The 20,482-nt window shown below is 45.5% G+C and overlaps 1 protein-coding gene and 1 long non-coding RNA gene across 9 annotated transcripts in view; one reads left to right on the top strand and one right to left on the bottom strand.

Annotated features, from left to right (window-relative positions):
* The first annotated feature begins 972 nt into the window (after positions 1-972).
* HTR5A (5-hydroxytryptamine receptor 5A) lies at positions 973-12,882 on the top strand. Its single transcript, XM_015852808.3, has 2 exons — positions 973-1,872; positions 2,400-12,882. The coding sequence occupies exons 1-2, from the start codon at positions 1,135-1,137 to the stop codon at positions 2,730-2,732; spliced, it is 1,071 nt and encodes a 356-aa protein (XP_015708294.2). The 5' UTR covers positions 973-1,134; the 3' UTR covers positions 2,733-12,882.
* LOC107308814 (uncharacterized) overlaps positions 4,445-20,482 on the bottom strand; it is a 68,343-nt gene continuing 52,305 nt past the window's right edge. The window contains exons 3-5 of one of the 8 annotated variants that reach the window (XR_014943179.1): positions 15,089-15,194; positions 14,369-14,484; positions 10,342-13,882 (exon numbers count right to left, since the gene is read on the bottom strand). This is a non-coding gene — a long non-coding RNA (uncharacterized LOC107308814). Of the gene's footprint in view, positions 19,361-20,482 lie in introns of all 8 variants that reach the window. The other 7 variants (XR_014943178.1, XR_014943181.1, XR_014943180.1 and 4 more) reach the window with 7 other exon arrangements.

Raw genomic sequence — 20,482 nt, 5'->3', positions numbered from 1 at the left:
ACTCCTCACAGCATCACCTCTATTTGTGTTTTCTCTCCCGACTCTCTGAAAGTGCAGTTCACCAGCAAGTGCCATCGCCCCCATTTCCTGACACGGGTGTAATTCCCTCTTCCCATAGAGCTGTCCTGCCAATGCAAGCAGCAGGTGCTTTGTGTTGGCATATGCTCTTGTCCCAGCCACGTGCCCATGCCCGGTGACAGCAGCTCCTACCTGGAAGCCCTTCGAAGCCCTCAGTGGGGCAGTCCGGAGCGGCACTGTGCCCACGCAGGCACAGCCCTGCCGAGAGCTGCCCAGGCTGGAGCCTGCATGGAGCCGGTGCGCAGGAAACCTGCTCGGTGCATCTCTATTCTGCTTTCTGTTCCAAGGCCCAGAATCCCATTTCTCATCTCAAGCAGGTGAAATGCCCATGCAGTAGTCAATAACAATAGCAAAGAGAGAGATTACCGCTAAGAAAGGGCTCGCCGATTGCTAACAAGTTAGGAAACGCCACAGCAGAAGTTCTCAAAGAAATAATCCCTCGACACAGACAAGCAGAACCACCAGCCGGTTTGTTTCGTACAGATTACATAGAAGCCGTAACATTGCCATGACATTCCCCAGCAGATTTGCAGAAGGACCCGGGTTCAATGCAACACGCACGCTAACTTTCTCCCTTTGCTATCCACCCTACGCCCCACCGCGGGGAATAACCCACCCCCAGCGGCCCCGGCGGGGACAAAGCCGCATCCCGCATCGCGCATCCCTGCTCGGCTACCCGCACCGCCCGGCTCCGGTGGCGGCGAGGCGATACCGGCGCCGTGCCATGACTAAGCACCCGGCTCGGGGCACTCACCTGCCCGCCGCCGGCTCCTCCGCCGCCGCCCCGATCCTCTCCGCGCTGCTCCGCGCCGCCCCGATCCGCTCCGCCGGGGGGAGCCGCGGAGCCGCCGCGCCCGCGGAGCCGCCGCTGCCGCCACCGGGGCGGGCGTGGGGCCGGGGGGCTGCCGTCAGCCTGCGGCTGCTGACGTACGGCTGTTCCTCCCGGGGATGAAGACCCCGGCGAAGGGCAGCGCGGAGCGGCGAGGGGCGGCCGGGGGCTCTGCGCGCTCGCGGTAGCACCGAGCACCGAGGAGTCCCGGTGCCCAGCGCGGTGGCATGGACCGCCAGCTCAACATCAGCTGCCTCGGCGGCGCGACGCTGGATGCCAGTAACCGGAGTGGGTCATCCGGCGGGCTGGAGGGTGGCAGGGCACAGCTCTCCGTCTTCAGCGTGCTCGTCCTCACCCTCCTGGCCATGCTGGTGGTGGCCACTTTCCTATGGAACGGCTTGGTCCTGGCCACCATCTTCCGTGTGCGCACGTTTCATCGGGTGCCCCACAACTTGGTGGCATCCATGGCCATCTCTGACGTGATGGTGGCGGCCCTCGTCATGCCCCTGAGTTTGGTGCACGAGTTGTCAGGGCGGCGGTGGCGGCTGGGTCGATCTCTGTGTCAGGTGTGGATCTCTTTCGATGTCCTGTGCTGCACTGCCAGCATCTGGAACGTCACTGCCATCGCCCTCGACCGCTACTGGTCCATCACCCGGCACCTGGAGTACACACTGCGCACCCGACGCCGAATCTCCAACATCATGATCGCGCTCACCTGGATGCTCTCTGCCTTCATCTCCCTGGCCCCGCTGCTCTTTGGCTGGGGAGAGACTTACTCAGAGGACAGTGAGGAGTGCCAGGTAAGCCATGAGCCTTCCTACACCATCTTCTCCACCTTCGGGGCCTTCTACCTGCCCCTGTGTGTGGTGCTGTTTGTCTACTGGAAGATCTACAAGGCGGCCAAGTTTCGCATTGGTTCTCGGAAGAGCAACTCCATCACCCCCGTCTCACCAGAAGCCCTGGAGGTAGGTCACCTGCCTTGTCTTTTGCTCTAGGGAACTCTTGGGAGTAACAGGGCTGAGCTGCACCCAGGGTGTGAAAGAATTGGGATCCCAACCCAGCTGGGAGGATCAGCTGGTGAGCAAATGGGATTTGAGGAGGGACTGGGTTTACCCATGCAAAACATGTTTGCAAATCCTTCCTGGGTTGTGTCAGTTGATCCTGAGAATGGTGATTGTGCACTGTAAAGGTCTCTTGAGGGGAAGTCTTGCATTGGAGAATACAAGACTTGTGTGTATGGCATGTGGTTGTGTGCCTCTTTTACTGATCTGATCGTAAACTGGGAAATAATCTTGTGATATGTGAGCAGTTCTATGCACACATATGTCCCTATTGTCTCAGGTCATCCACAAAAGGGTCACAGCCCCAGCCTCACTCCAACCTGAGCATGACGTAGATGGCTTGCATTTCCCTGTGCCTTGGCTGCATACCCACTGTGCAGGATTAGCCGGCCGAGACGCATACAGTGTTGACTTGTGTTTGTCTTTGGCAGATAAAGGAAGCTGCCCAGCATCCACAGATGGTCTTCACTGTCCGGCACGCCACGGTTACGTTCCAGACAGACGGAGACACGTGGAGAGAGCAGAAGGAGAGGAGAGCTGCCCTCATGGTGGGCATCCTCATTGGAGTCTTCGTGCTCTGCTGGATCCCTTTCTTCATCACGGAGCTCATCAGCCCACTCTGCTCCTGCAACATCCCACCCATTTGGAAGAGTATATTTCTATGGCTAGGCTATTCCAATTCCTTTTTTAATCCCCTCATTTACACTGCTTTCAACAAAAACTACAACAATGCCTTCCGGAACCTATTCTTTAGACAGCACTGACAAGCTTTCTCTGCCCCAGGAGGTTATTCTCAGCTCTCAGTGGAACCTGATAAACTCCTGAGGAAGCTGACAACCACAAACACGGTGGTGATGCCAAGGATGTGTCCCCATGGGTACATCCCAGCAATGGTCCCTGTTCCTATGCAGTTGCTATTATTCATGAAGCAGCATGCGAGGGTTTCTCTGTCCAGCAGCAAAGAATTCTGCCTCCGGTGCCCCACTGCTTTCCTCCTCCCTTCACAGTGATGCTCTTGGGACACTGGGGTGACAGTAATGGTGCAGTGATGGCTTCTGGGAAAGGTTCCTATTTGAAACTCTGGTGTGGCCCACTGCTGGTCTCCTGGAGCATTAATCAGCTTTGTCCCACATGCAAAGCTGGGAGCCCTCAGTGTCAGGGCAGTTGGTGACTATGGATGAAACTCAATGTTCCTGGGTTGGTTGAACAGACTGTCATAGCTTTCACTGGTAGAGATTGTTTAGTGTTTGTATTTGAGAGAGAATCTCCTCGTTAAAGGGTTAAAAGCAGAGTCCCAAGTACAAAGCCCTTTTTCACATCAACAACAGATTGTGCTATTTGCTATTCTGTTCCATGTAGCAGGTTTTTAAAAAATATATATTTACTGTGAAAGCTTAATGCATGGTACACACTGGAATGAGAAATAATGCATGGGAAATCCACCTGTCTCATTGCTTAACTGATAAGCATCTGCTTCAGACTTTTACTTTCCAAAACCCCAGGCATTCCTGGGCTGTGAATGTTTAAACTTTGTGTCCGTGTTTGCCATTCTAAATCACAGATGTGATTTTGAGCAGATGTGGGGCAGGTTTCCTGTCATTGCAGGGGATACAGGGAGGGCATTTCAGATTTCCCATCAACGTGGAGCTGTGTATTGGTATTTATGAGCGTGACTCAGGTTCACTTGAGTCAAAGCAAAGATCCCATTGAATTTCCATGGGCACTGGACTGCAGACACAAGGCAGTTAATGATGGGCACCGTTTCATTCTGGAAGCAGAACCAACCCATAGATGTGCTCTGCTGTGAGGCCCAAACTTATTCTTTTGCCCCTCTACAGATATTCTGCCTGGTGGCTGTTGCTCTGTGGTTCCCCCGCCGTCCCTTGTTGCCCACATCGTTGTTGACATTTTACTCCTAGAGATAGAATTATGCACTTTGTACTGTGCTGCTGAAAGACTGACAGGCCTCAGCATTGTTTTTAACCATCACTTCTTTAGGGGCAGCCACTGAAATCAGATTGGAACTGGAATGACATGATTCGGTATCAGATCTTTCAAGAAGAAGAGATAAAAGGGAAAAATGTCCATAAACCATGGGAGAGTCTCCTGGTGATGGACAGGATTAGTTCTTATCCTCAGTGGATCACGAGACATCAGAAGTGAAAATTGTCACTGGTCCCTTAAACCAGTCAAAAATCCTGTTAGAATTGTTTTTAAAGACAAAAAAAAAGCCCTTTTTCTTTTCATGTCTTGAGACAGAAACAAATGGAAGCAGAGCTCAAGGTGCTACCAAGCCTTGTAGCCCTTGCAGGGCTAAATATCCATCAGGAATGACACAGATGCAGCTGATCCGCCTCCAGGCAAGAGAAGAGATAAGGTGGCCCCTGAGATCTTTTTCAACACTACTTTATAATAGTCTGTTCAAAATATTAGGTAAAGCCTTACCCTCATTGAAGGCAGCGGACGACTTCTCGGTCTTGTAAAACCATAGCTTTAATGTTAATTAAATCAAGAAGATGGGCAGAATGGGAACAATCTTCTAATTCCCTGAAACAGTCTCTGCTCCTCACTAAGCAGAGGGACCAACCTCCCCACAGCTAGTAAAAGGCTATTTCATTTCTTTATTACATGAGGCAGTGATCTCTCTGGTGTATCAGAAAATTGTGATAAACTCTTGAGCTGCTTTTGTTGTGAAGGTATAAAAGTTCCACTGCTTTCTCTGGACAGCTCATCACCAGCACAGAGTTGTACTTTTGGGGAACTTAAGTGCTTTTGTTGTGTGAAGGGCTGTTCATCCAGAAATGAGCTGGAAAAATACCTCCTTATCCAGCCATATTCAACTGAGGTAGTGGGAGCTACACGGTCATTTTCAGCAAAGCCTGTAAGCAGAAGATGGACTATTTGCTTTGTCTGAACAACACTCCTCTGAAATACAATCCACACACTTCTAAAACTATCACATAGAATTGAGTTGGAAGTGACCCTTAAAGGCCATTTAATCCAACTCCCTGCAGTAAGCAAAGATACCTACAGCTCCATCAGGTGCTCAATCCAGCCTGACATTGAATGCCTCCAGGGATGGGGCATCCTCTGCTTCTGTGTGCAACCTGTGCCAGTGCTTCACCACCCTTACTGTAAAAAAAACTTCTTCCTTGTATCCAATCTAAACCTCTTCTCTATTTGTTTGAAACCATTTCCCATCATCCTATCACAACAGACCCTGCTAAAGAGTCTGTCCCTTTCTTTCTTATAGCCCCCCTTTAGACACTGACAGGTCACTCTCAGGTCCCCCCTGAGCCTTCTCCATTCTGCACAGCCCCAGCTCACTCAGCCTGTCCCTGTAGGTGAGGTGTTCCATCCCTTAGGCCATTTTTGTGGCCCACCTGTGGATACATCCCAACAGGTCCATGTCTCTCCTGTGCTGAGGACTCCATATCTGGACACAGTACTCCAAGTGAAGCATGTCAATTCTTCCTTAGGTCTGAAACACAAGAAATAGCTTTTGAGCTAAATACTGTTGGGTAAAAATGTCTCCAAATACATGATGTTAAATGATCAGATGTCTGTGTCACTGGTATGTTCCTGCTTATGTCACTTCTTTAATTGTTTGGCCACCATGGCAACAATTTCAGCACAGAAGGACAAACTGTTTGGGAAGTTGGACGTTATCCCACTGTTTTAACAAAAAACCATCATGTTTATAGCACCTCATGTCTGGGCTGTGTCTGTCCCCATTTTAATTTGCTACTGGATGAGTAATCTTTGTCATTCTTGCAGTGGGATTCTTGCACATTCAGCTTTGTACCCCATGTAAGTAGACAACACTGAGATCAATGGGAAAGACTCTTACCTCTGTTCCAGCTTGGTGTCTGGGATGAAGCTCTCCTTTGTTATATCCTGTGTTTATTCATACTATAAGCGGCAATGAGGAGACTGAAGAGAATTAAAAGATGACGCTAAATATTTCTAAGTTGTCCATAGTTGCGGGTAGTCCAATGTCCTGGCGCAAACTGCATCCACATCTATGTGACAACCCACAGCCCATATAATCCTTACTGATCTTCTGCAAATAGCAGCTTCCAACTCAGCTTCCTGAGTCTCATTCCTCTGATTCTGTACGTAATTAGAGGCTCCATTATGGGCCAATTCCTACAGCTTGAGGCTTAAGACCATTGGCTTTTCTTCTAAATACCATCCCCACAATGTAATGTGATAACACAGGAAAAAAATATCAGTATTTCAGAGACTGTGCTGAAGATTTACATCAAAAAATGTGGCTGTGATCAGAGCATGTGAAGGAGCATAAAGAAACCTTGACTTCTGATCCCAGCTCTGAGGCTTTTCACAAAAAGCAATTCAGATACATGCACTGAACAGGCTCCCAGAGACCCAGCCCTTGTTTAAAGACATCTATAACCCCAGCTTCAAAGGATGTGTCTTGTACCTTCTTGTTCCCGTTTATTAAACAGAGTCAGCGATGTGAAGAGATCCACCTTGGTGAGGGTTTGTGAGGATTAATTAGTAAATGTTTATCACGTAGCTGGATGTGGAACGCTCTGCTTTGAATACCAAGCTGCATTAAAAATTGGGCTCCTATTGAATTTCTCAGAAGAACTTTATTACCCATCGTTATTGACTTTCCTATGCAATTTTAATAGCTGTATAATACTTGCAGAAAAGATTGAACTCACCTACTACACCTCCGATTAATTCATTTCCCTCTCAGTGCCCTGACAGCTTGACAAACATCTGCATGGAGCTGCTGGATGCAGCGGCCATGCAGTGCTGTGTGCTGCCTGCTCAATGTGATGCTGGTCAAGGTCCAGGGAGCAGTGGCTCTCCAGGTAGCACGCTGCCCCACTTCTGGGTATTTTAGGGAAAGGACATAAAAGAACTCCCTTGAATTACATGGTGGTTGGCTGAGCATCTTCCTGCTGTGCTCCCCAATGAAGGCAGGGCACTCAGGTGATGTTGGGATGTGCACCGATCCCACACAGCCATGTGACTTCACTTTCCATTAACTCACCTGGATTTTTCCCATAGATTACCTCTGAGAGCTGCAGCCTTTAAACTGGCTCTGACAGCTCAAACTGGTGGGTTCGTGGAAGTAAAGCTGCAGACAATTAAGGCAATGTCAGCTGACAAAGGTAATTAATGACTGTTAGTTCCCGCAGTCGCTGCGGTGAGGTGCAACTGACAAAGTGTCAAAGGGATTGTTGTAAAGTAGTGATTTAGGATGCTTTGTGCATGAGGGGCATGTCAACCTTCTTCCCCTTGTATCTAGTGTACCCACAGAGCAGACAGCAAACACACAGGGATCGTAACGTGGGTGCCACGAATGCTCCATGTGGTAAAACACTCCTGGCAAAATCCATGTCCCCATTGCAATATGCTGAACATCACCAACCTGCCAGAATGGGCCTTGACTTTAAGGGAGGTGGCCAAAGAGCTGTTTAAATTGCTGCTAGTTTCTCTAACACCTGAGCATAGAGGACTGGATGAGAGCTGAAGTTGTGCTAGTGCTTTAAAAGGGCGCATGGAGCCAAGTGTTCCTAAGGCTAATACTGTTACTGATTTACAGCTGGAAATTGATCCTTGGAATAGCTGATAAAGCACTCGATGAATAAGAAATTACAAGGAAATAAATATAATTAAAATAAATCACATCGATGTCTTTTTTGACTGCAACATGTGGTTCACTGCAAATGGTGATATTAAGTATTCATCCCTTGGTAATGAACCTGGCTTGGTGACACTCAATATTTCCACGAAAAAGAGAAGAAGAAATCAATGTGTGGTTCAAACAGCCCAATATTTGCTAATTGCTCATAGATTGGAAGAAGGTGTAAATATGACCACACTTGTACAGGAAAATGAGGGTGCAAGTAGGTCGGGGCAGTACGGAAGGTGCTGAACAGGTTGGTCCATTCAGAATATGTTGGTGTATTTACTGCCTGTTCATGGCCTGCATCCAAGAGCTGCAATTTCAGTTCATTGGATCTCACTGCTTCTCCTGCATGCAACCAGAATCAGCCATGCAGCCTCAATGCAACTTCTCATGCTGGGCAAGTCCAAAGTTTCCCCTAACCACCTCAAAAGCAAAACAGATGGGGCCTTTCTCCACATCCCCCTGGCACCACTGTAGTTCCTCAGCCTAACCAGCACCTCCATCAGTGGAGAAGCACCTCTGCAATGCCCACGTGAGGCTGGGAGCAGCTCCAAGAGGTTTGCTCTGGAAATGAAGGGAGACATTCCTCCACCTACTGCACCCTTGACTACAGGATAACAGTGCCCCAGCCTCTTTGTTGGAGATGGAATGTTTACTGCTTCATCTGGGCATTACGTCCTGCCCAGTCTCTAAGCTGGCTGTGAAAGGTGGAAATCTCTTTGTTATCAAAGTAACTTGCTGGTCAGAGGGATGGGAAGGGAAAGAAGAAGGGAAGCTCTGAACATCAGCATGCCCTTCACACATGCACCGTCTGGAACAAACAGAGCCATTTCCAACCCAGAAGAGCCTGCAGCACATAGACTTTCATGAAAATGAATGTAATCACCCCACAATGCCCTCATTGAGCCTTCTACCCTGCCCTATAGATTCCCAGTGCTCCTGCCAGCCAGTCTTAAAGGGGAAAAGCAGAGCCCTACACCAAGCTGATGGTCACGTCGTGCCACGCTTTAGATGCAGACCTGCTTTCAAAGGTGGGGAGGACAGTTTTGATGCAATGCCAGTTTCATATCTTCCAGTGAGCACAGAGCATATGGAGCCCCTCACACGGTGTCAGGAGGTGCAGGGCTGTGATTTTTCTCTCTCCTCAGCTGCTCACCCACTGCCAATGACTGCAGGTGCATTAAGGAAGGGTGCTCAGTGCTTGGGGTGAATATTAAACAGACAGGAGGAGAGCAGCAGATGTGAAGTGCAAGGCAGCGCTGGCACAGGGGATTGCTGGATATCTAGAATGGGAGTGGAGAAGGAAACTGCAAGTTTTGTGGTGTGAAATGATTCAGGTTTTTGGAGGGTTTTTAAGAGGAGGCAGAGGCAGCACACAGCCACACTGCTCTGCTTCACACAGTTCGACAGCACAGACCTTGGCCTTAAGGGGAATTCATAGCATGTTACCGTGGCTGAATCCTTTGGGCTACTTCATGTGGCGTTAATAGTGGCCAACCAAAAGGAAAGTCAGCGCTATTTCTCATTGAAGTGAACATTTATGCCTCCAGACAAGGTTATAAACAGCATAAACCCTTGAAATTCCTTCAGAGACCCCAGCATGGTTGGTATTTGAATGCAGAACACAGCAAATAAGTCTTGAACAAAACCTATTTGACAGCAGATCCACCGCTGCTCCTCAGACGAGCTCTCACCCTCTGTGCTGTCACTGTATTTCCACCTGTCTCCAAGGCAGCAGTTACCCACCTGCAGGGAGCCTGCTTCTTCCAGGAACAAAGTGAAATGTCTCATCCACACCTTACCTAGCACTGCTGTTGTTGCTGTTGGCATTTGGTTCTTTTGGGGCATCCTCAGAGAGAGGTTCACACCCCCCTTGGTAGTGTATAGGGATGACATGGCAAGATTTTGGAAGTGGGGGACTGCCCCAGATCAGAGACAGCTCCAGATGCTTCAAAAGGGACCCAGTGCTGGGCAGAACTGAGCCATGGAGGGGCAGGCTGTCCCCCTGCACCCAGGGGCATCACACAAAGCAGATCTCTATGTGCAGCCATAGAGGAGCCCATAGTGCAGCAGCTGGGGGAGCTGCCACCCATGGAGACGCACAGAGCAGTTTGGGCAGGATGGGCCCCATAGTACAGCCCTATATTGGAGCAGAGCAGTTCCTCTGCACCCAGCTCAGCTCAGTGAGGTCAGGAGCTGAGTGCTCTCAGATCTGCTGGAGGTGGCAGCGCAGGGCAAGGAGAGACTGATTAGTTTTAATTTCCTCCCAAGGAGCAATATCCCTTTTGTTGTTCCCAGACGTGATCCTTGGAGACGACGAGATATTCAGGCTTCTTTTATCTGAAGGGTAATGAAGCACCCCAATAATCCGATGACCCACGCCTCAGCACTGAGAGTGGAAGCAAAGTGCACTCTGACCTTTAGCAAGTATGCTGTAGCTGTGTGGGATGCTGAGAAATGAGCAGTGTGTACAAGGTGTTTAGCACTTGGATGCTTGGCTTTGTGCAAATACTTTCATCTCTATAACTCCTAAAGCAGCTCTCTGAACCAAGTCAGACCCACTGGCCTCCTCCGACCAAGCAAATAGCACTGCATGCCTGAATACACCCAGGAAAAGCATCCTTTCTGGGCACACTGATCAGCCCATGAGCACTGGAAAACATCACCCTGAGTGCATTATTTTCCTACAAACCATACGCTGCACACACTGACACACACTTTGTTTTATTCTGTTTTGCTTTCTCCTGTCTAGGAAGACTCTTTGTGCAAACATATGAAGGACAAAAAGTCCCTCTCAGTATAAAACGCCTCTCTCTGATCAAGGATAAAAGGAAAGGCAAGCTAAAGAGAAGCTGATTTTCACTCAGGAAGATTCTGTTAGCTTGTTGCATTTATCTGTTGCATAAACTGATGTGATTTCAAAAAGAAAACATTTCATGAACTTATTCCAGAGGTGATTAGCAAAAAGTTTTGGCAACTGCTGTGATCACTTAGAACAAAATGCTCTTCATGATGCACAAAGGGCTGATGCCGTAGATAGGCCGCTATACACAGCTCAGAAACAAGAGCAGAAGGTGAAGACCACAGCCATCACCGAGAGGTATTTTCTGGAGCATCTTGTTGCCCAACTCTCCATTCAAAAGGAGTCGGGCACTGCTAAAAATAGAAGTTTCTGCCATGAATATGAAAGAAGCCTCCAGACACCAGCTCACATTTAAACATTAAATATAAAGACTTCTATAGGGAGGTGAGATTAATTTCACCCGGGGTACAAATTAATTTAAAAATCAGAGAAGAACAGAAAATGAATTTACTTTTTCTTTCTCTTTGATGACTGGACAAATCTGGGAGTCTGGTAGAGTTTCTCCCCTACTCTCTTCTATCTTTCGGTTCTTTTCTCACATATTGAAAAAGGAGAGATGCAGAATGTCAGTTTTGGCTTTTCTTTCTCTGAGGCCACTCAGACTTCCAAAGAAACTCATCCTCCTCCAATGGGCCACGTCTCCAATTCATGCAGCTGGCAACATCTGTCACCACAGTTGTGTTGTGGAAGTAATAGGACAGCAGCCACTACTGGAATGTTCAGTGATGTTAACAAAATTCAGATGCTCACTTCTGCAGCAATGTTACAGAGCTGAAATTAGGAGCTCATGACCTTCCAGTTGTTTTGGTAATTAACTTCTTATTATAACATCAATCATCTTGCACAGTCAAGGTATAAACCCCAGCAGACCATGATTTCTGGCATTACACTCAACCTCTTTAAAATGTGGATGCAGCATTTCTCACTGCTCAATCCACTGAAGCTGAGGCCTGAGCTGTTTTTTAAGGAGTGAATATATATGTGTATACATATATACTCTATCCTCTCTGTTCCACCTTAGCTTTCACAATTCAGAGGGATTCTGGACAAGACTTCCATTGATCCTCCTTCAATGGGACAATACAGTAAAGGTCCCTGTTTACTATCTGCAGATTCACTGTTCTTTGTAGTAGTCCATATACTCTCAAATATTTTAGAATTTAGAAAATTTAATTTAATTTAATTTAGAAAATTGTAGAATCACTGAATGGTCTGGGTCAGAATGGACCCGTACTGTAACCTGCAGAATTCACTCTCATTTGGCTCATCACTACTAAAATTGGTTTGTTTTAATCTAATCCTGTTAAAAATACCCGAATGAAGGTTTTGTTTGTGGTTGTGTTTGTTTGTTTTTTTTTAAAGTCTTCAGTGTTAGACTAACAGGACTGAAAATCTTGTAGGGACAAGCAAGTCATTCTGACTGCAAAATGACAGATAACTTTATTTATTCACATTCATACCCTCTACTGCAATTAAATCTATTGTTCCAGTGTCTGATTGCGTGTGGGAACAAGGGATAGTTCTTGTACTCTGACTTCCAGTATTCTTGGAATTAATGAAAACTATTACTTTTTTTAATAAAGGAAAAATGTTTATTGTCTCCTTTTTGTTACTGCCTTCGGGGATCATCTGGAGAATTCCTGCAGCTACATGTCTCACAAGTACTTAAAGGAGAAAAAGATACAAAAGCCTCTTTTTCCCTTTCTTTTCATTTCTTCAGGAAAAAAAATTGCACAAGTTACGTGGAAGCCGTTTGGTGGTGTGCAGGTGCATTATGTGGATGTCAAACTCGCCACAGGGAAGCTAATGAAGAGAGAGGAATTCTGCCTACAACTTAAACATCTCTTCCAGTTGGTCATTTGATTGGCACTCTTTGTAAAAGCCAAACTTCACGTGTCTTGGGTCTTGTGGCACCTCAGTGCTGGCTGCTGGAAAGGAGTGATAACTCTGATAGCCAGGAAGAACACCAAGCACATCCTGGGCATGAGAAAGCACTCTGTAAAGTGAGATTTAGGCAATATGAAACATTTGTTTAAAAACTGTTAGAGCATTAATGATGTTTGGGTTGGTTTTGTTTGGTTATTTTTTGGCTGAGTGGGAGTACAGAAGGACTTTCTCATTTAGCCAGAGATCCTGGTGGTCAAATGCTTTCCTGGAGCAAGTTTGCTAAGGCTGCGTGGAATGGAAGGTTTAGTAGAACTCTATAACTGAACAATGGGAAGGGAAAGCAACTGTTTTTTAACAGGTGACACAACAGGTCTTTGGCTACTGGCCATTCTTTGTAAGTGAGAACTTAAATGTCCAAAGGCAAAAACGCTGATGCTTTTTCAAGTGATGGCTCCTGTGGTTTCAACAGGAAATCATTCGTTTGCCGCAGAGTAAATACAAGATTGGCAACTGCAGGTCTTACACACATTGTTGAGTTTGGAGGCAACGCAGCTGGCTGAAGTTCCAAGAACCTGCAGTCAAAAGTGTTCATCCTGAAAATACCCAAGAGCTTACTCCTTTCTGCCCTCCATAGACAGGCAAATAAGGCTCACATGTAACGTTGATTTCCTGTCAATTCTTCTATTGACACCAAGGCTCACATGAACCCTTTTTTTCTGTTCCATCCCTCATCCTTCTCAAAGACCTGTCATTTCTGTTGCAGTGAGCCCCGAAGAAGACAGAAGACAGGGTGGATCTTGCCTTTAATCTGAGTATATTCACCGTCTCATTTACTCTTTCACTACTTGTTGTACGATCCTTTCTGCAAAAGGGCTGTGATGCCAGCTGGGGCATCTTGGTGCTTCTATGATGCAGGTACAAAAGGATTTACAGGAGGTGCAAGCTGAGAAGAGAGTAGGAGGGTGGAAACCTGTTGTGCTCAGAAACTTCTTTACCTTTTTTGTTGTGTTTTTTTTTCTCCTACTCCACAGGCTGTTCTGGGGTCATTGCTCTGCATGTTGTTCTGTGTATTCTTTTTGAACCTACTTATCTGAAATGCCTTCAAAAGTAGAAAAAGAAGAGTGAGCTGGAATAGAAAAGGGATCTGTGAAGGTTGCCAAGGACTCGTTCTGGAGGCATGATTCAATGAGAACACGTGGGAGTTGGTCTGTGTCCATCCAAGCAGACTCAGGGACAGTGGGCAAATGCCAGTTTATGGGATGAAGATCTCCATGGGCGGATGGCCTGGTGTGGTCACTCACTCACCCACCCACCCACAGACAGGTGGCCCTGCCATATGATCACAGCACATGATAGAAAACCAGTGAGATCCTTGATGCGGTGTTGTACTGGTCTTCCTTGAAATCAGCTCCTGGCTGCAAACCCCAAAAGGCTCCGACACAAGAAGATGAGAAATTGTAGTCAGAGCTGTCGGAATGGTTCACTGGTTTCTGAGGCTAAATGAATAGAAACAAAAATGTAAGCAGTGGTAGCGGGAACACTAGGAAATTGCTGTGAGCCCACTTATTAGATTTTCAAATAACAACAAAGCAAATACAGAATTTGGATGGATTTGAACAGTTATGCTTTTATTTGCAAAGCATCCTAAAGGGGAAGCACTTACTTTGATAAATTTCTTGAATTTCTGCAAAATCTCTAAACTTCTATAGATGTTCTCCTGTGAACAGTCTGATGATAGGGATCCTTCTCAATAGGAACCATAATAAAGTAGTATCATGTAAGAAAAATCCAAGGTTTGTTAGGATAGTTAATGGTGGAAAGAGATAACCAAGCACTTTACCCTTACATGAAGCAAATATTTGTTTTTTCTAAGATTCAGATCATGACAAGTATAAGGGCTGAGGACAGTGAAGGAGGGGAAAGGTTGAATCCTCTAGAAATTATAGTAAGAGGGGAACTTGTGAATTGACCTCAGTACTCACTTAGAGACCAAAGACTGTTTCTCCAGCTTCAGATTGAGTTTGGATTTGAGCTCCCTTAAATACCAGTGGCTTTAATGCTTGCTCTTCCTCATGCTTAAAATTTGCAGCCCTGAAGACTGAATCAATGAGGTGCTCACATTAACATTAACGCAGCCTTGGACTCCTAGCCTGCTAATCAAAATAAACCCGCAATAAAACACTTGCTTGATACCACAGTGAGACATGACAGGCTGCAAAAGGGCTCACAGGGTCTTACCTACCCCAGAAATGTAATGCCAGGGCACAGAGCAGACCCTCAGTGATCCACAAACTGTTCATTATCTTAGTGCAAATGTTACAGAGGTGATCAGTCCTAACCTAAACCTCAAATGTCAGAATTTAGATTGCTGCTACCATTTGGATCTGATTAAGAAAATGATCTAAAAATAATTAAAATAAAAACCCTAAAAAGTCTGAGAGAGCTTCTTGCTGAGTAGGAGCCAAGGAGATTTGTTTACAGCTCTCTCTCCACTTAGACCAATTAATCACTGTTCCTTGGCTACTCTTCCCATAAATCACCCCAAAGGATGCCTGTCGGGCTGCATTAAGTTGCACCTCTGCGACAGTCAGCCACTGTCTAGATTACAGATGGAAACTGGCATGTTAGCTCAATAGTTGACTTAGAAAAATAGAAACCATCCACGAGTGTAACAGGGACCACTATTTTTCCCCTGTAATTACCTTCTGATACTTGGATGGAATCTATGGATGTACCAGAGAAGCTCCTGGAGCTCCATAGTGCTGGGCTATGCAAGGAGAGTCTGGAAGGCTGGTAGAAGTTGTTGCTCTGTCAGAGGAGAGATGAAGATGGTAAGTATCTCCCATTCATTGCTTATTAGATAAATTACAAATGCTTTTAAAAGAAAACATAAGCCAAGCTTGAAATTTTATATGGGAGCAAGAAAGTAATTGATCTGAAATAACTCACTTTGTTTAAAGGAGAAATAAAGTTAAGATGAATGTGTGCTATATTCCCAAAGCTTCCTTGAAGAAGCATGAACTTTACAGATACACAGGGCTACCTGGAAACATCCAGCAGTAATCGCATCATTATCATACAGAAAATTGGTCCAGGTGGAGACCTTTAATTACCTTTAGAAATAATTAAGTGCCTAGAAAATTATTTCATGGCATTTTCAGATGCATTTTTCCCTATTTTTAAGGCATGAAATGATCTTGCAGCTCTTAGCTTGCACCTAAGAAGCACTGATGAAAACTGACACATCGCATATTGAAAAGTCTCGCATTTTCACTTTATCTCTGCAAAAGGATCACTTACTTCAGTTAAGCAATGAGTTATTTTTTCAACAATATTTCTATGACTCTTTTCCTGTTCCATTGTGAACTGGTATTAGCAAGAAAGGAGCTCTTCCATCAGGAGATCCATCAACTCGAGCACTGCCTGCGCTACCCCTCTGAGTTCAACAGGTGAGCTGTGCTTTACTTCCAAATCAGTGAATTTGCTTTTTGGAATCCATTTGGATTTCAAAACCCATCTCAGAAAAACCATAGGCTGAATGATATTCCTGAGTATTGTTTAGTTGTCTTTTCCTTGAAGTAATAGTTATTAATGAAAAACATTTCTTCTTTCTCAAATAGCACGGTCAAAAACTAACAGCAATAGGCAACAATGTAAGATGTAGAATGTTGCTAGTTGGACTAGAATTATAACACCAAGATATTTATGTAACACCAAGACTACTCATGTAAGCCAGCTAGCGGTAGACTGCTAGCCTGGATCACCCAAAGATGGGCAGCTGAGTTGACACCGTGTAGAGAGAGAGGCTCCTGAGCACACAACCAGGCTCACTAACAGTTCTCATCAATACTGGTGCAAACCTCATTTTTTTCCTTTTTTATCTGACCTTTCTGACTACCACTGAAGTTCTCTAGGTAAATGGCAAAGCCCTTTGAAGAAGCCAGAAGTGCATTAATTAGGGCTGGCTGTCCTCAGAGGGAAAGGTCTGCAGAGGACAGAAAGGAACTGACTGCAAATATGAAAGAGGGGAAATTGGCTTCCAAATTACTCTCCCCTGGAACATAAGTTTGCTGTTGATACGAAGCACAGTGCCTTGAAGGAATTCATGCATCTCAGTTTGACCACAGATATACAGCAGGGAACATGCACCCTGTGACTTTGGTATTGCCTTTAGGACAGGCATGGTGGCAGAGAAACCAGCAGGATAAATGTCACAGCTCTCCTCCTCCCTTCTTCTCCTCCAGGCTCCTCTGCATCTTCTGACCCAACTTGCCCACCTCACCTGTGTTCATGGACCAGTCTGCTCAGGATGTGACCAGTGGTTGAGATGTGATAAAATCCAGTATGTGTCCATTATTGCCATCTCACATCGGCAATTCCAGGAGCATAAAAGTTACTGAGATTTTATCAGATTTATGTGAAAATATAAAATATAAAATGAGTAAACAAGTCAATTTTAACATATGTCCAAACAATACAAACCAGAGCAGAGCGCTGGGGTCTCCAGTCCAAACCCCAGTGTAGGCAGAGGCAGAAGAGGCCCTTCAGAGAAATCTGCTGCCTTTAAGATGTCTGGTATTTCTCAGCTGCACTCTGCTTTTACATAACAGACTTTTTCACATCAGCAGTCAAATTTGTTATCTGAGCAGGGAGAGAAGCAGTTCTCCTTTCTCATTATCCTAAAGGTTTGTCTGTTTAAAGATAAGTTTATTATGCCTCCTTTTGCAATGAGAAATGCGTGTAGTACAACAGCACAAAGCAATTGGCAGAGTGCAGATCTGCTCCCAGAACAAGGCTCCAGCATGTCCCCATGCACCCCTTCCAGGAGGAAAACATCTCCTGCATGGGATGCTTTCACATGAGGCCACACAACACACACTGTATCTTAAGAACATACTGAAACTGGCAGCATTCAGATCCTGTTTGCCTAGAGAACAGAATGGGCAGCCTTTCTCTGCAAGCTGATTCCCTACAGGGTACACCAGGATGAGCAGCTCTGCACAGCAGGAGGGCAAAAGAATGGCCAGTTTGACTGGGAACAGTCTCACAAAGGTTGTGCTCCTTCATGCTTGGTTTCCTGGCTCCACTGGTTGGGAAATCTCCATTCTTCAGCAAGCTATGACTTTTCATCCTGGCTTGCTCGTGTATCTTCAGTTCTTTGCACGCAAGTCTTGGTCTGGTGGAACATATGGATGTTTACTGTGGACATCCCTGTTCATCGCAGGGTGTTGGACTAGGTGAACCTTAAGGGTCCCTTCCAACTCAAACCATTCTGTGGTTCTGTAACAGTACCGTTTTCTTTAAGTGTTGTGGGTTTTTTGGTACTCAAGTTCCAATGTACAGAGTAGAAAGGGCCAGTATTGCTCACACCCTTCCTGCCTGTTGCATGAGAAGGAGCCATGGCACTATAGGATGCACTGCTTGAGACCATCTCCCTGGGGCACAGAATTGCCCACAGCACTTGCAGCAGCCCCTCAGGCAAATGCCATCAGTTCTCACAGTGCAGTCTGGAGAAGTTGGATGTCAAAGTATCACCCTGCATGTTTCACCCAGCTTGTCCTCAAATCCCACTCCTTTCTTGAGGGCTGTAATTTCTTGTCCAGCACTGTTCATAGCAGCAGCTGTCTCACAACAGAAAAGGATTGTAATCCTCTGTAGTAAGGAGTGTGTGGGTTTTCACATGCTGTAGCCACTTTGTTCACAGTCTGCAGGCAATCTGAAATAAGCAACTGAAGATACCGAGGCAGGATGTGCCTATTGTGAAAGGCTTTTACAAAAGAAAACTCCTTTGGATCACGTTTGCTGGGGGGTGTTTCATGGTACTGAATATCCATCATTTAAACCAAGTGCATTTTAAATAACACTTTTTTAAGCCTGCAAATAATCCTGCCAGTTCAGAAACTCATCTCTTCTAAATTGCTCTTTTAGCACATAGATATTTGCTAAATCCTTTTTTTAACAGGAGGGCTGCCTTGATAACCATGGAAAGTACATAAGCCTCAGAACAAGATATAAAGTAATGCCCATTACTGCTTCTATACAGCATTCACCAGTTGAAGTAGAAGATCGTCACGGCAAGTAGAATGAGCTCCCATGTTAGTGACATGTATGAATAATAAAATGAAGCTACAGGTATTCGTGTCTAGTGCTCTGCAGATGGATCTCTGTCTGAACCACGGGATTCCAAACTGAAACAACCTCAGGAGAATGAAGGATTCATTAAAAGGAGCAAAAATTAATCGTGGAAAGCAAGCCAAATTTCAAGCTTATAGTCAATTAAGAGGTGGATGGTGTTTTCAGCTGTGAATGTGTGTGTCTGGTTGCAAGAAACAAGCCCAAGGGAGACAAGCAGGTATATGTAGTCTTTCAAAATGGACAGAAATACATATGAACTGAAAAGGGTTGAAAATACTCATTACAGCTGAAATCAATCAAAGCAGAAACAGTCTCATTAGTTAAAACAAGAAGGTTGGTTTCTCATGCTCAGGTCCCCACTTGAGGATTTTACCTACTGTATCTATGACTCTCCAGGTGTCACTGTTATCTCTCTATCAGAACTTCTATTTGCATTCTTCTCAGCTGATTCTGTCAGGTGTATCTGTGCCGCTTTTTCATGTTGAAACACTTATTCAATCCTCTCCAAAGCATTCAAATCCTACACATCAAAGCACCCAACAGGCAAATATAGTTACTTCCAGCTAGCGCTGATATTACCAGAATTTGTAGTAGGCTCAGATATGTAGAAAAGGTAGAAGACATTTTCAATGAATAAATTGAGAGGGATCGAGATGCTTTATATTTATTTGAAATTCAATAGGCATGCCATGTAATGCTTTCTCTGTGAGCTCCCCAAATGTGCCAGGAACAATGCACAGACTGAGAGCCATCATCTCCGAGTGCCACAGGCTTTGTTCTGCTCCAAAGGCAGATTCCCCTCGTCCTCCAGATTCATTTCCATTTGCAATGCTTAAGTCCTAGCGCAGAAAACCAAAAATGAACCTGTTAAAGCCTCCAGGGAGCCGTATGTTTGTGTCAGAGGATAAGAATCGTAAAAAGAGACTTTTCCTTTGTTTGCTGCCATCTGTTTCTCCTCAGTGCCATTTTTCTTGGCTGAACCGCTGGGGTAGAACTTGTATTGAACAAAGTGGTATTTGTGTTGGTTATGGGAGCATCTCCCAGTTCCAGAAGGAAATATCTCTTGGGCCACCCACTGAAGATCCTTGATTCACTATCTTGCCAACTGGTCACCTTGTTTGTGGTGGTGGTGCTTCGGTTCCATCTGCGGCTGAGCTCAGCAGTGATATATAAGACTGAGGCACAACGTTGCCATCAAAACATCTGATAACAAATTATAAGATTGTTCTGCCAAACACTGGCTAAGCTGCCCAGATGGAAACCAGACATGGAGAGGTGGTGTTTCAACGTCCTACATTAGTTTCTTCCGCTTACTGTCCTTGTTTCTCAGACTGAAGGACTCATTTTAATTTTTAATTAATTTATCCTTGGTAGTCTTCTGTTTACAGTAGCCTTTTTTGCTTGCCAATTTTTACACTGTTTCTGCAGTTAACTGAACAGCCTCCCTTATTTTTTTCCCCCATAATCACTAATTTCCCTGTCATTGCAGATGGAATTTATGACTTTTTCTAAGACTCAATAATATCACGAGCCAGCTGAGGATTGCTTTTGTCCTCATGCATATTAAACCCAGCTGTATGGGATCTCCCTACCCATTGCTTTGTTGAGAAAGTCAAAGAAAGTGGAAAGAAACTCATCTTGCTGCGTTTCCATCAAAGTCTGTGAGGCCATATGTTGACTGAATAGGAATGGGGAGAGGCTGCAGGAAACCTGACCTAATTTCTGCTTGCCAGAGGTCCTTTCTCACTCAAAGTTGGGCTCTTTCATACTTAAGGTCTTCTTCAGCTCCTTGGAACTGCTGTAAATGCCGTGTCTGTATCACTTACCCATCAATCCCACTGCATTGCCAAACCTCTGGCTCACACCAAGAGCTTTCTGATGATGAATTTTCAAATTTTGTGCTGCCTTTCACATCTGTCATCAACTTTCAGGTCAGCCAATATCTCACTGCATTCCCTTGT

This window comes from Coturnix japonica, chromosome 2 (assembly GCF_054131305.1).
Source record: "Coturnix japonica strain WE chromosome 2, WE-NBRP24, whole genome shotgun sequence".
Lineage (NCBI taxonomy): Eukaryota > Metazoa > Chordata > Aves > Galliformes > Phasianidae > Coturnix > Coturnix japonica.
Note: the sequence above shows the minus strand (reverse complement) of the source record. Positions and strands in the feature narration are given on the sequence as shown.